At 40.5% G+C, this 14934-nt stretch overlaps 1 protein-coding gene and 1 pseudogene across 1 annotated transcript; one reads left to right on the top strand and one right to left on the bottom strand.

Annotated features, from left to right (window-relative positions):
• Positions 1–2381: 2381 nt before the first annotated feature.
• Or13a27 (olfactory receptor family 13 subfamily A member 27) lies at positions 2382–3314 on the top strand. Its single transcript, NM_001000233.1, has one exon. It carries the CDS (start codon positions 2382–2384, stop codon positions 3312–3314), a length of 933 nt encoding a protein of 310 aa, NP_001000233.1.
• On the bottom strand, positions 8896–9657 carry Olr294-ps (olfactory receptor pseudogene 294; annotated as a pseudogene).

Here is a 14934-nt window from a genome sequence, read left to right as displayed (position 1 = left end):
CTTACATTTCAAAGGTTATTCCCCTTCCAATTTCCGCTTCCCTTCCCTCCTCCACTTTTCCCAGTCCCTCCCTCTTCTTCACCTCTCCCTGTCTCCCCCTCTCTTTCTCTTCAGAAAAGGGAGACTTCCTATGGATATCCACCCACCTTGGTATATCAAGTTGCAGTAGGACTAGGTATGTCTTCTCCTCTTGAGACTAGACGAAGAAGTCCAGTTAAAGAAAGAGGATCCAAAAGCAGGCAACAGAGTCAGAGACAGCCCTGTTCCAGTTGTCCCATGTGAAGACTAGGCTGTACATCTGCTACACATATGTGTAAGTAGCCTAGTTCCATCCCATGAAGGCCTTTTGGTTGGTGGTTCAGTATCTGTGAGTCCCTATAAGCCCAGGTTGTAGATTCTGTAGGTTTACTTGTGGTATCCTTGACTTCTCTGGCTCCTTCAGTCCTTCCTCTTCTACAAGATTCCCCAATCTCTACCCAATATTTGGCTGTGGGTCTTTGCACATTTCTATCAGCTACTATGTGAAACCTCTCAGAGCACAGTTATGATAGAGACTACAGCTAGATCTTATGGAGGCTTTTTCTCAGTTGAGGTTTCCTCCTTTCAAATGACTACAGCTTAAATCAAGTTGACATAAGACTAGCCAGAAGAGATGCTGTCTCTCCTCTAACTTTTGTGCCTCTTTTTCTTCTTTGTAATATATCATGTGTATGTGCATGTGTGTACATATTTATGAGTTCCTAAATCATTAATATGTTTCTGTCATTTCTTTAGAGATATCATTTAAAAATGTATAACCTATTTTCCATGTATTTAGCATTGTATAGATGTGCTATTGGTGTGGTGAAAGTTCTACCAAATAGTAAACATTTTTGACAGATTTCAATTTTTCCAGCTCAGCCTAGAGTCAATCTTCATGAACACTTTCTGTATTGAGAAGCAGGTGAACCCTGGATGTGAGACTTAATACTACCTGTGGGTTATTAGTACTATCAGGAGAGTATTTCAAATTTCAAGTGTGATTTGATTAGTTAGCCAAGTAGAGAAACTGTTAAAACCATTAGAGGAATTTGCTTTTGTAATTCTGTTTCTATAGAGCCATTTGCTTTGCCAAATATTCATTAGATTCTCTAGTGGAATAGAAAGAGAGAAAGGGATGCAGAATGGGGAGAAACATGGTCTGATCTAACACTGTCAAGTGGTTGCAGAGCGAAAATATAGTATATGAACATCTCTAGTTTGAAATGGAGGCAGCTATGTTTATTTTTAATGGTTTTACAAATTTTTATATTGACATTATTCAGAATCATGGAGGAATGAATGGTCATATTATCTATAAATATTAACCCAGGTTTAGCAGGCTACTAAAGTAACCATGATATTTTTATATTCTTTCATCTTTTTTACAATACAGACTTTATCCCTCTCCTAGTCTACCACACCCCACTCCCCACCAGATGTTGCACATCCTACACCTCCTCCCCACCCCACTCCTCATCTCAAGGATGTCCTCAACCCACCCCCACCCCACCAGACCTCCTCACTCCATTGGCCCCCAAGTCTCTCCAGTATTATATCCATTTTCTGTGACTGAGTCCAGACCCTGGCAGTCCTCTGCTGTATATGTGTTGTGGGCCTCATATCAGCTGGTGTATACTGCCTGGTTGGTGGCTCAGTGTCTGAGAGATCCCAGAGGTCCAGTTTAGTTGAGACTGCTAGTCTTCCTTCAGGGTCGCCCTCCTCTTCCTCATCTTCCTCCAGCTTTTCCCTAGTTCAACCACAAGGGTCACCAGATGCTTGGCTACTGGGGATTCCAATTATAATATTGAGATGGATGGAAGGAGCCCCCACTCCAAATAACAGAGAAGGCAAAGTTACTGAGAAGTCAGGAGGCCAGGTAAAAAAACAAGGTATAAGAGCCATGTCAGTGTGTATCCCTCAAAATGATGCCAGCATGTGGAGAATACCTGCTGTGGAGGCAAGAAGTAAATAAATCTGTGTCTCCAATCACTGTCAGATGACCACAGTGCATGGTGGTGTTGGAGAGGTAAAGCACAGGCAGGCCTGAGTGAGACATGCTCCATTATATCCATGTGTTCAAGAAGACAAGGAAAGGCAAGAATCCCGCTTGATCCAGGTCAGTTGAATGAGAGATTTCAGGGAGAAAATTAAAAGTAAATGAAATATACATGGTTTCCAAAAAGTGTGGTACAGACAAATACAGGACAAAAAAATTCCTGAAGGAAATACATTTACTCCTTTTCTTTCTGACAGCAGAGAATTTTGAGATTATCAAGATTGAAAATTAGATGTACTGATAAATTGTGATATTTTTCTCAGAAGCTGATAAACACAGAAGTGGACTGATACTCTCCATCACGATGGCAAGGCCCAACCAGACAGTAGTGACAGAGTTTGTTCTGCAAGGCTTCTCAGAGCACCCTACTCTAAGGCTGTTCCTGACAGGCTGCTTCCTGTCTCTCTACGCAATGGCTCTAATGGGCAACATTGTGATCATTGCTTTGGTCACCTCCAGCACTGGGCTCCACAGTCCCATGTACTTTTTCCTGTGCAACTTAGCGACCATGGACATTATCTGCACCTCCTCTGTTCTGCCCAAAGCGCTGGTTGGTCTACTGTCTGAGGAAAACACCATCTCCTTCAAGGGATGTATGGCCCAGCTCTTCTTCCTTGTGTGGTCGTTGTCTTCAGAACTGCTGCTGCTCACAGTCATGGCCTATGACCGTTATGTGGCCATCTGCTGTCCCCTCCACTACAGCTCTAGGATGAGCCCACAGCTGTGTGGGGTACTGGCCATGGGTGTATGGTCTGTCTGCGCACTGAATGCATCTATCAACACTGGTCTGATGACACGGCTGTCATTCTGTGGCCCCAAAGTAATCACTCACTTCTTCTGTGAGATTCCCCCACTGCTCCTGCTCTCCTGTAGCCCCACATATGTGAATAGCATTATGACTCTTATAGCAGATGTATTTTATGGAGGCATCAACTTTGTGCTCACCTTGCTATCCTATGGCTGCATCATTGTCAGCATTCTGCGCATGCGTTCTGCTGAGGGCAAGAGGAAGGCCTTTTCTACCTGCTCATCCCACCTCATCGTGGTCTCTGTGTACTATTCATCTGTGTTCTGTGCCTATGTCAGTCCTGCTTCCAGCTACAGCCCTGAAAGAAGCAAAGTTACCTCAGTGCTGTACTCACTCCTCAGTCCAACCCTGAACCCCCTCATCTATACACTGAGGAACAAGGATGTCAAGCTTGCCCTCGGAAGATTCTTACCCTCTTTCTCACATTAAGTGGAGATGTGCAGGCTGTTCTCTTGGCCTGGGCTTTTCCTAAACATGCTTTTCTGAGAGCAGCCTCATGCAGCAAAGTGTACCTATCACTTCTTCAGAAAACCTTTCTCTGATGAATGTACTGTACAATTCCACTCATTGTAACCTCCAAAACAACAGAATTCTTAGCGGCAATGTAAACAAACACTCAAGCTTTATTTTCTGACAAAAAACATCATTTAAAAAGTAATTGAAGTACATCTAAGTAGATATTCCATGTTCCTGAACTAGAAAACATTCTAGTGTCTTCTAGTCACACAGTATGTGACAATATTTGTCACAAAATAGAGCCCATTCATCCAGTGCCTTCCTATAAACATCAATGAACCTCATTTCAGAACTACAGCTAATGAATCTAAACTTCATAAGGAAGCTTGATGGGCCAGCATGATCATGGTCTCTTGGGAAATCCAATGTTGAGAAAATGTTTTTTTCTTTCTGAGCTATGGTAATAAAAGCTGGTGATATTGGCATGGAGAGAGACCTAGGCGATGGAGCAGATATTTGTTCCCCTTTCCCAACTTCTCCCAGACTTTCCATTCAGTGTTCCTCTCTCTCTCTCTCTCTCTCTCTCTCTCTCTCTCTCTCTCTCTCTCTCCCTATCTCTCTCTCTATCTCTATCTCTCTCTATCTCTCTCTCTCTCTATCCTTGTGACTAAAATACTCTCAAAACATTTACTTTATCTCATGGTTTCTGAACCTTCAGTCCATCACCATTTGACTTTTTGTTTTGTTCTACGGTCAAGCAGGACCTCAAGGCAGTGGGTTTATGTGGTAGAGAAGCTTCCTCTCATTATGGCAACCCAGAACACATAGAAAAACACCTGTGCTCAAATAGCTTTCTCTTTTTCCCTTTAGCCATGGTTTCCAGTCCCTAGTTCCCGGAATGGTGCTTCCTACATGGAGAGTGGATTCCCCACTTCAGTAAATCATTTCTGGAAGCACTGTCACCTGTATGAACAGAAGTGTCTCTTGGTGGTCTCCTAAGTAGCTCTGCATTCAGTTATAGTGACAATAAAGATTAACAACTGTAAATCATTGGCCTGACATGCTTTACCTGTTAGCTTCTTTCACATTGTTTCTTTCATCTTTAAGTCATATTTTGTGCCATTTCTTCTGTTACTAGTCTCATGACTGATATTTAAGCTATAGAACAACTGATAATCACACAAACAATACAAATGCTCCCAAACACACACACACACACACACACACACACACACACACACATACATATATATATATGTGTGTGTGTATATATATATATATATGCACACATCTCATAAATACTTTATTTGGGGATTCTTTAATAGAGCATGCCTTATGTCATGTTAACATTGCATAATGGAATAGAATATTCCAAGAGAAGTCAAGTCACACAGAACACACCAGACACTGGGGCCTAAGTCAAAATTGTGACTAAGCAGACCTCTGATGTGGCACTGTGTCTAGAAAAGGGCTACTTTGCAGGTATCTGGCTCTGATATGACCTCTCTGTATGTTGAAAGTTCAGTAGTCATCAGAGATTGTCAAGCCCAATCTCCTAATCTTATCTATCTTCTGTAATGGTGTCCTTCTCTTATCTATTCTTTGGTAATAGTGTACTTCCTTTAGCCTGAGATTCAAGCTGTGCTTTAATGAATGTTATAAAATGATAATAAAAAGTAAAGAATCAAACCAGAGCTGCAAGAGCCTACAGGAGGCATGCACTGAGAGTAGAGACTTCTAATCTCTACAACAATATCATAGTGGCTGTTGGAACACAAGTTCAAGGAATTTAATTATGGCTCACTAAAGAACTTATACTCCAGAATTAATTAGCAGTGAGGTTTGGTTCGTGTAGAGCAATTTTAATCCAGAAACATGCTTTGTCAAGGGATCACATCCAAAGTCCTTCTGGGCCTGTGTGATCCAGCTGAAATGCAATACACCTTTAATTCCTCTATCTGGATTGCAGATATGCCTTCAGTATACACCTTTAACCCAAGAAAAGACATCATAGTTGGAGGGCAGTTTAGTAAGCGCAGTTCAGTTAAGTTCACGCAATGCAGTAGAATTCAGTTGAGTTCAATTCAGGGCACTTTGGTGCAGGTCAGATGAATGCAGTTGAGTTCAGCTGAGTTCATGCAGTCCAGTGCAGGTCAGCAGAGGCAGACGAAGCCAGAGAATAAGAAGGAACCAGAAGATTAGAACAGTTGAAAACTTAGTTTGAGGCCAATCAGAGCAATTCAGTAGGAAGTTAAGAGGAGCTAGATTGAATGAGCGTGGAGTTTGAGACAGAACAGCTGAGTTTAACCACCAGCCAGAGTTCAAAACCTCATACCAATACTGTCCAAACTATTGCACAAAGTAGAAACAGATGGAGCACTACCAAAGTCTTTCTATGAAGCCACAATTACACTTATAACTAAACTACACAAAGATGCAACCAAAAAAGAGAACTTCAGACCAATTTCCATTATGAATATTGAAGCACAAATATTCAATAAACTTCTTGTAAACCAGATCCAAGAACACATCAAAACAATCATCCATCATGATCAAGTAGGCTTCACCCCAGGAAGGCAGGGATGGTTCAATATACAGAAATCCAGCAACAAAATCCACTATAAAAACAAACTCAAAGAACAAAACCACATGATCATTTCATTAGATGTTGAGAAAGCATTTGACAAAATTCAACACTCCTTCATGATAAAAGTCCTGAAAAAAGCAGGAATTCAAGGGCCATACCTAAGCATAGTAAAAGTCATATACAGCAAACCAGTAGCTAACATTAAACTAAATGGAGAGAAATGTGAAAAAATCCCACTAAAATCAGGGACTAGACAAAGCTGCCCACTCTCTCCCTACTTATTCAATATAGTACTCAAAGTCCAAGCCAGAGCAATCAGGCCAGGGAAGGAGGTAAAAGGGATACAAATTGGAAAGTCAAAATATCACTATTTGCAGATGATAGGATAGTATACTTAAGGGACCACAAAAGTTTCAACAGAGAATGACTAAGCCTAACAAACAACTTCAGCAAAGTGGCTGGGTATAAAATTAACTCAAATAAATCAGTAGCTTTCCTCTACTCAAAGGATAAACAGGCTGAGAAAGAAATTAGAAAAGTGGCACCCTTCACAATAGTCCCAAATAATATAAAATACCTCGGTGTGACTTTAACTAAGCAAGTAAAAGATCTGTATGACAAGAACTTCAAGTCTCTGAAGAAAGAAATTGAGGAAGATCTCAGAAGATGGCAAGATTTCCCATGCTCATTGATTGGCAGGATTAATATAGAAAAATGGCCATTTTCCAAAAGCAATCTACAGATCCAATGCAATCCCCATCTTAGTTTAATTCAATTCTTCATACAGTTAAAAAGAGCAATTTGCAAATTCATTTGGAAAAACAAAAAAGCCAGGATAGCTAAAACTATACTCAACAATAAAAGAACTTCTGGGTGAATCACCATTCCTGACCTCAAGCAGCATTATAGAGCAATAGTGATTAAAAAAAAACTGTATGGGGTTGGGGATTTAGCTCAGCGGTAGAGTGCTTGCCTAGCAAGTGCAAGGCCCTGGGTTTGGTCCCCAGCTCTGAAAAAAAGAAAAAAGAAAAAAGAAGAAAAACTGTATGGTATTAGTACACAGACAGGCAGGTAGATCACTGGAATAGAATTGAAGACCCAGAAATGAACCCACACACCTATGGTCAACTGATCTTTGAAAAAGGAACAAAAACCATACAATGTAAAAAAGATAGGATTTTCAACAGATGGTGATGGTTCACCTGGAGGTCAGCATGTAGAAGAATGCAAATTGATCCATTTTTATCACCGTCTACAAAGCTTAAGTCCAAGTGGATGAAGGACCACCACATAAAACCAGATATACTGAAACTAATAGAACAAAAAGTGGGGGAAAGTCTCAAACACATGTGAGATTCCACTTCACACCAGTCAGAATGGCTAAAATCGAAAACACAGATGACAGGAGAAGCTGGTAAGGATGTGGAGAACAAGGAACACTCCTCAATTGTTGGTGGGATTGCAAACTGGTACAACCTCTCTGGAAATCAGGCTGGAGGTTCCTCAGAAAATTGGACATTGCTCTACCTGAGGACTCAGATAAACCATATATTTGGCCATATAACCAAAATATTCTCCAACATACAACAAAGACACATGTTCTACTATGTTCACAGCCGCCTTATTTATAATAGCCAGAAGCTGGAAAGAACTCAGATGCCCTTCAACAGAGGAATGGATACAGAAAATGTGGTACATCTACACAATGGAGTACTACTCAGCTATCAAAAACAATGACTTCACAAAATTTATAGGCAAATGGATGGAACTAGATCCTAAGTGGGGTAACCCAATCACAGAAAAACACACACACACTGATAAGTGGATATTAGCCCAAAAGCTCAAATCACCAAAAGTACAATACATGGACCACGTGAAACTCAATAAGAAGGATGAAGATGTTTCACTCCTTCTTAAAAGGGGGAACAAAAATATTCATAGGAGGGGATATGGAGGCAGAGTTTTGAGCAGTGACTGAAGGAAAAGCCTTTCAGAGCCTGACCCACATGTGCCCCATGTGCAGTCACCAGGACTAGATAAAATTAATGAAGCTAAGAAGGGCATGCTGACAGGAACCGGATATACATGTCTTCTGAGAGACACCGCCAGAGCATGTGAAATACAGGGGTGAATGCTAGCAGCAAACCACTGGACTGAAAATGGAATGCCCATTGGAGGAATTAGAGAATGGATTGAAAGAGCTGAAGATGCTTGCAACCCCATAAGAACAACAATGCTAACTAACCATAGCTCCCAGGGTCTAAACCACTACCTAAAGTCTGACTTTAGGACTGATCATGACTCATATGTAGCAGAGGAAGGCTTTTCTGGGCACCAATGGAAGGAGAAGCCCTTGGTCCTGCCAAGGTTGGATCCCCAGTGTAGGGCACTGTCGGAGGGGGCAGGAACGGGTGAGGATGGGGAGGGGAACACCCTTATAGAAGACGGGGAGTGGGAGGGTGTAGTGGGCTAATGTCTGGGAAACTGAGAAAAGCAATAGCATTTGATATGTACATAAAAAATCCAATACAAAGAAATGAAGGAAGAAAGGAAGGAAGGGAGGAAGGGAGGGAGGGAGGAAGGAAGGAAGGAAGGAAGGAAAAAAGGAAGAGAGAAACAGAAAGGGTGAGCTTATTCAACAGTAAGCCTCTAAGATGACAATTACATCTGGCAAAAAAAAGTTATATTTACAGATTCAGTAAATCATGAAAGTACCTTAATGTTTAAGGGCACAGTACTTACATTCAAACACATTTCAATACATTAGGTACATGAAAATGCATCATTTACTAAAACAAATTTGTAAGGTCAACAAATCCAGTACAAAGCAAAATGTTTTCTATATGTAAACTTTGATAGGTGAACTAGGTAACATCTTTGCCTACATTCTCAATAGTCAGGGGATGCATAAATGAAGTCTTCTTTCTCCTGTTTCCTCTCTAATATTACAGAATTCCTCTCTAATGCTAGAGTCTTCAAATGGAAATAATTTTTGAGGGATGCTTTTACTCCTTGTTTTTCATGGTATAAATGAATGGGTTAAGAGATGGGGTCACAGTGCTATACAAAATGGTTATGGCCTTTTCCAAGGCCAAGCAGACCCCATGTGAGCTGGACATAGGTGCAGATCACTGTGTAGTAATCAGGATGAACACTACTGGGTGGGAAGAACAGGTGGAGAAGGAACATTTTTGCTCTCAACATAGCAGATGAGCAAGATGCTGGCAATGATGAAGCTAGAGGAAAGCATGGTCAATAAAAGTTTATGCCACTCAGGAAGATGTTTGCAAGGACTCTTGTGGCATAATTGATGAAGGTGTGACTACAGTATAACAACAATATTGATGGAAGTTGCAGAAGAACTGTGACATAAAATTGAAGCCACCAAAGGAGAGTGGCAACATAAGACAGGTGAGCGCTAAGTAATTTACAGCACATATGAACTACACAAAAGTTTCTAAGGTCAATAAGTACCTGTATTGTATTCATAATGGTGCCCTAGTATGAATTTGGCAGATGGCCTGGTTATAGGTCATGCAAAGAAGAACAATAGCTCAATACTCCAGACCCAAGTAAAGATAATCACTTGGGTAAGGCAGTTCTGGCTACAAGGCTCTTCAAGACTATGGATAGGATGGTTGCCATGAAGGTCACGTCCAGAAGAAATAGGTTGAAGTAGGAGAAATATATGAGAGTGTGGCAGTTGTATCTGAAGCTTGCCTTTGGTTTCTTTTTTTTTTTTTATTAACTTGAGTATTTCTTATATACATTTCGAGTGTTATTCCCTTTCCCGGTTTCCGGGCAAACATCCCCCTCCCCCCTCCCCTTCCTTATGGGTGTTCCCCTCCCAACCCTCCCCCCATTGCCGCCCTCCCCCCATAGACTAGTTCACTGGGGGTTCAGTCTTAGCAGGACCCAGGGCTTCCCCTTCCACTGGTGCTCTTACTAGGATATTCATTGCTACCTATGGGGTCAGAGTCCAGGGTCAGTCCATGTATAGTCTTTAGGTAGTGACTTAGTCCCTGGAAGCTCTGGTTGCTTGGCATTGTTGTACTTTTGGGGTCTCGAGCCCCTTCAAGCTCTTCCAGTTCTTTCTCTGATTCCTTCAATAGGGGACCTATTCTCAGTTCAGTGGTTTGCTGCTGGCATTCGCCTCTATATTTGCTGTATTCTGGCTGTGTCTCTCAGGAGCGATCTACATCCGGCTCCTGTCGGTCTGCACTTCTTTGCTTCATCCATCTTGTCCAATTGGGTGGCTGTATATGTATGGGCCACCTGTGGGGCAGGCTCTGAATGGGTGTTCCTTCAGTCTCTGTTTTAATCTTTGCCTCTCCCTTCCCTGCCAAGGGTAATCTTTTTCCTCATTTAAAGAAGGAGTGAAGCATTCACATTTTGATCATCCGTCTTGAGTTTCGTTTGTTCTAGGGATCTAGGGTAATTCAAGCATTTGGGCTAATAGCCACTTATCAATGAGTGCATACCATGTATGTCTTTCTGTGATTGGGTTAGCTCACTCAGGATGATATTTTCCGGTTCCAACCATTTGCCTACGAATTTCATAAAGCCGTTGTTTTTGATAGCTGAGTAATATTCCATTGTGTAGATGTACCACATTTTCTGTATCCATTAATCTGTTGAAGGGCATCTGGGTTCTTTCCATTTTCTGGCTATTATAAATAAGGCTGCGATGAACATAGTGGAGCACGTGTCTCTTTTATATGTTGAGGCATCTTTTGGGTATATGCCCAAGAGAGGTATAGCTGGATCCTCAGGCAGTTCAATGTCCAATTTTCTGAGGAACCTCCAGACTGATTTCCAGAATGGTTTTACCAGTCTGCAATCCCACCAACAATGGAGGAGTGTTCCTCTTTCTCCACATCCTCGCCAGCATCTGCTGTCACCTGAGTTTTTGATCTTAGCCAATCGCACTGGTGTGAGGTGAAATCTCAGGGTTGTTTTGATTTGCATTTCCCTTATGACTAAAGATGTTGAACATTTCTTTAGGTGTTTCTCAGCCATTCGGCATTCCTCAGCTGTGAATTCTTTGTTTAGCTCTGAACCCCATTTTTTAATAGGGTTATTTGTTTCCCTGCGGTCTAACTTCTTGAGTTCTTTGTATATTTTGGATATAAGGCCTCTATCTGTTGTAGGATTGGTAAAGATCTTTTCCCAATCTGTTGGTTGCCGTTTTGTCCTAACCACAGTGTCCTTTGCCTTACAGAAGCTTTGCAGTTTTATGAGATCCCATTTGTCGATTCTTGATCTTAGAGCATAAGCCATTGGTGTTTTGTTCAGGAAATTTTTTCCAGTGCCCATGTGTTCCAGATGCTTCCCTAGTTTTTCTTCTATTAGTTTGAGTGTGTCTGGTTTGATGTGGAGGTCCTTGATCCACTTGGACTTAAGCTTTGTACAGGGTGATAAGCATGGATCGATCTGCATTCTTCTACATGTTGCCCTCCAGTTGAACCAGCACCATTTGCTGAAAATGCTATCTTTTTTCCATTGGATGGTTTTGGCTCCTTTGTCAAAAATCAAGTGACCATAGGTGTGTGGGTTCATTTCTGGGTCTTCAATTCTACTCCATTGGTCTATCTGTCTGTCTCTGTACCAATACCATACAGTTTTTATCACTAATGCTCTGTAATACTGCTTGAGTTCAGGGATAGTGATTCCCCCTGAAGTCCTTTTATTGTTGAGGATAGCTTTAGCTATCCTGGGTTTTTTGTTATTCCAGATGAATTTGCAAATTGTTCTGTCTAACTCTTTGAAGAATTGGATTGGTATTTTGATGGGGATTGCATTGAATCTGTAGATTGCTTTTGGTAAAATGGCCATTTTTACCATATTAATCCTGCCAATCCATGAGCATGGGAGATCTTTCCATCTTCTGAGGTCTTCTTCAATTTCTTTCCTCAGTGTCTTGAAGTTCTTATTGTACAGATCTTTTACTTGCTTGGTTAAAGTCACACCGAGGTACTTTATATTATTTGGGTCTATTATGAAGGGTGTCGTTTCCCTAATTTCTTTCTCGGCTTGTTTCTCTTTTGTATAGAGGAAGGCAACTAATTTATTTGAGTTAATTTTATACCCAGCCACTTTGCTGAAGTTGTTTATCAGCTTTAGTAGTTCTCTGGTGGAACTTTTGGGATCACTTAAATATACTATCATGTCATCTGCAAATAGTGATATTTTGACCTCTTCTTTTCCGATCTGTATCCCTTTGATCTCCTTTTGTTGTCTGATTGCTCTGGCTAGAACTTCAAGAACTATATTGAATAAGTAGGGAGAGAGTGGGCAGCCTTGTCTAGTCCCTGATTTTAGTGGGATTGCTTCAAGTTTCTCTCCATTTAGTTTAATGTTAGCAACTGGTTTGCTGTATATGGCTTTTACTATGTTTAGGTATGGGCCTTGAATTCCTATTCTTTCCAGGACTTTTATCATGAAGGGGTGTTGAATTTTGTCAAATGCTTTCTCAGCATCTAATGAAATGATCATGTGGTTCTGTTCTTTCAGTTTGTTTATATAATGGATCACGTTGATGGTTTTCCGTATATTAAACCATCCCTGCATGCCTGGGATGAAGCCTACTTGATCATGGTGGATGATTGTTTTGATGTGCTCTTGAATTCGGTTTGCCAGATTTTTATTGAGTATTTTTGCATCGATATTCATAAGGGAAATTGGTCTGAAGTTCTCTTTCTTTGTTGTGTCTTTGTGTGGTTTAGGTATAAGAGTAATTGTGGCTTCATTGAAGGAATTCGGTAGGGCTCCATCTGTTTCAATTTTGTGGAATAGTTTGGATAATATTGGTATGAGGTCTTCTATGAAGGTTTGATAGAATTCTGCACTAAACCCGTCTGGACCTGGGCTCTTTTTGGTTGGGAGACCTTTAATGACTGCTTCTATTTCCTTAGGAGTTATGGGGTTGTTTAACTGGTTTATCTGTTCCTGATTTAACTTCGATACCTGGTATCTGTCTAGGAAATTGTCCATTTCCTGAAGATTTTCAAATTTTGTTGAATATAGGTTTTTATAGTAAGATCTGATGATTTTTTGAATTTCCTCCGAATCTGTAGTTATGTCTCCCTTTTCATTTCTGATTTTGTTAATTTGGACGCACTCTCTGTGTCCTCTCGTTAGTCTGGCTAAGGGTTTATCTATCTTGTTGATTTTCTCAAAGAACCAACTTTTGGTTCTGTTGATTCTTTCTATGGTCCTTTTTGTTTCTACTTGGTTGATTTCAGCTCTGAGTTTGATTATTTCCTGCCTTCTACTCCTCCTGGGTGTATTTGCTTCTTTTTGTTCTAGAGCTTTTAGGTGTGCTGTCAAGCTGCTGACATATGCTCTTTCCTGTTTCTTTCTGCAGGCACTCAGCGCTATGAGTTTTCCTCTTAGCACAGCTTTCATTGTGTCCCATAAGTTTGAGTATGTTGTATCTTCATTTTCATTAAATTCTAAAAAGTTTTTAATTTCTTTCTTTATTTCTTCCTTGACCAGGTTATCATTGAGTAGAGCATTGTTCAATTTCCACGTATATGTGGGCATTCTTCCCTTATTGTTATTGAAGACCAGTTTTAGGCCGTGGTGGTCCGATAGCACGCATGGGATTATTTCTATCTTTCTGTACCTGTTGAGGCCCGTTTTTTGACCAATTATATGGTCAATTTTGGAGAAAGTACCATGAGGAGCTGAGAAGAAGGTATATCCTTTTGCTTTAGGATAGAATGTTCTATAAATATCCGTTAAGTCCATTTGGCTCATGACTTCTCTTAGTCTGTCTACATCACTGTTTAATTTCTGTTTCCATGATCTGTCCATTGATGAGAGTGGGGTGTTGAAATCTCCCACTATTATTGTGTGAGGTGCAATGTGTGTTTTGAGCTTTAGTAAGGTTTCTTTTACATATGTAGGTGCCCTTGTATTTGGGGCATAGATATTTAGGATTGAGAGTTCATCTTGGTGGATTTTTCCTTTGATGAATATGAAGTGTCCTTCCTTATCTTTTTTGATGACTTTTAGTTGGAAATTGATTTTATTTGATATTAGAATGGCTACTCCAGCTTGCTTCTTCTGACCATTTGCTTGGAAAGTTGTTTTCCAGCCTTTCACTCTGAAATAGTGTCTGTCTTTGTCTCTGAGGTGTGTTTCCTGTAGGCAGCAGAATGCAGGGTCCTCGTTGCGTATCCAGTTTGTTAATCTATGTCTTTTTATTGGGGAGTTGAGGCCATTGATATTGAGAGATATTAAGGAATAGTGATTATTGCTTCCCGTTATATTCATATTTGATGTGAGGTTATGTTTGTGTGCTTTCATTCTCTTTGTTTTGTTGCCAAGACGATTAGTTTCTTGCTTCTTCTAGGGTATAGCTTGCCTCCTTATGTTGGGCTTTACCATTTATTATCCTTTGTAGTGCTGGATTTGTAGAAAGATATTGTGTAAATTTGGTTTTGTCATGGAATATCTTGGTTTCTCCATCAATGTTAATTGAGAGTTTTGCTGGATACAGTAATCTGGGCTGGCATTTGTGTTCTCTTAGGGTCTGTATAACATCAGTCCAGGATCTTCTGGCCTTCATAGTTTCTGGCGAGAAGTCTGGTGTGATTCTGATAGGTCTCCCTTTATATGTTACTTGACCTTTTTCCCTTACTGCTTTTAATATTCTTTCTTTATTTTGTGCGTTTGGTGTTTTGACAATTATGTGACGGGAGGTGTTTCTTTTCTGGTCCAATCTATTTGGAGTTCTGTAGGCTTCCTGTATGTCTATGGGTATCTCTTTTTTTAGGTTAGGGAAGTTTTCTTCTATGATTTTGTTGAAGATATTTACTGGTCCTTTGAGCTGGGAGTCTTCACTCTCTTCTATACCTATTATCCTTAGGTTTGATCTTCTCATTGAGTCCTGGATTTCCTGTATGTTTTGGACCAGTAGCTTTTTCCGCTTTACATTATCTTTGACAGTTGAGTCAATGATTTCTATGGAATCTTCTGCTCCTGAGATTCTCTCTTCCA

Source organism: Rattus norvegicus, chromosome 1 (genome assembly GCF_036323735.1).
Source record: "Rattus norvegicus strain BN/NHsdMcwi chromosome 1, GRCr8, whole genome shotgun sequence".
Lineage (NCBI taxonomy): Eukaryota > Metazoa > Chordata > Mammalia > Rodentia > Muridae > Rattus > Rattus norvegicus.
This window is presented reverse-complemented; position numbering and strand designations above follow the sequence as displayed.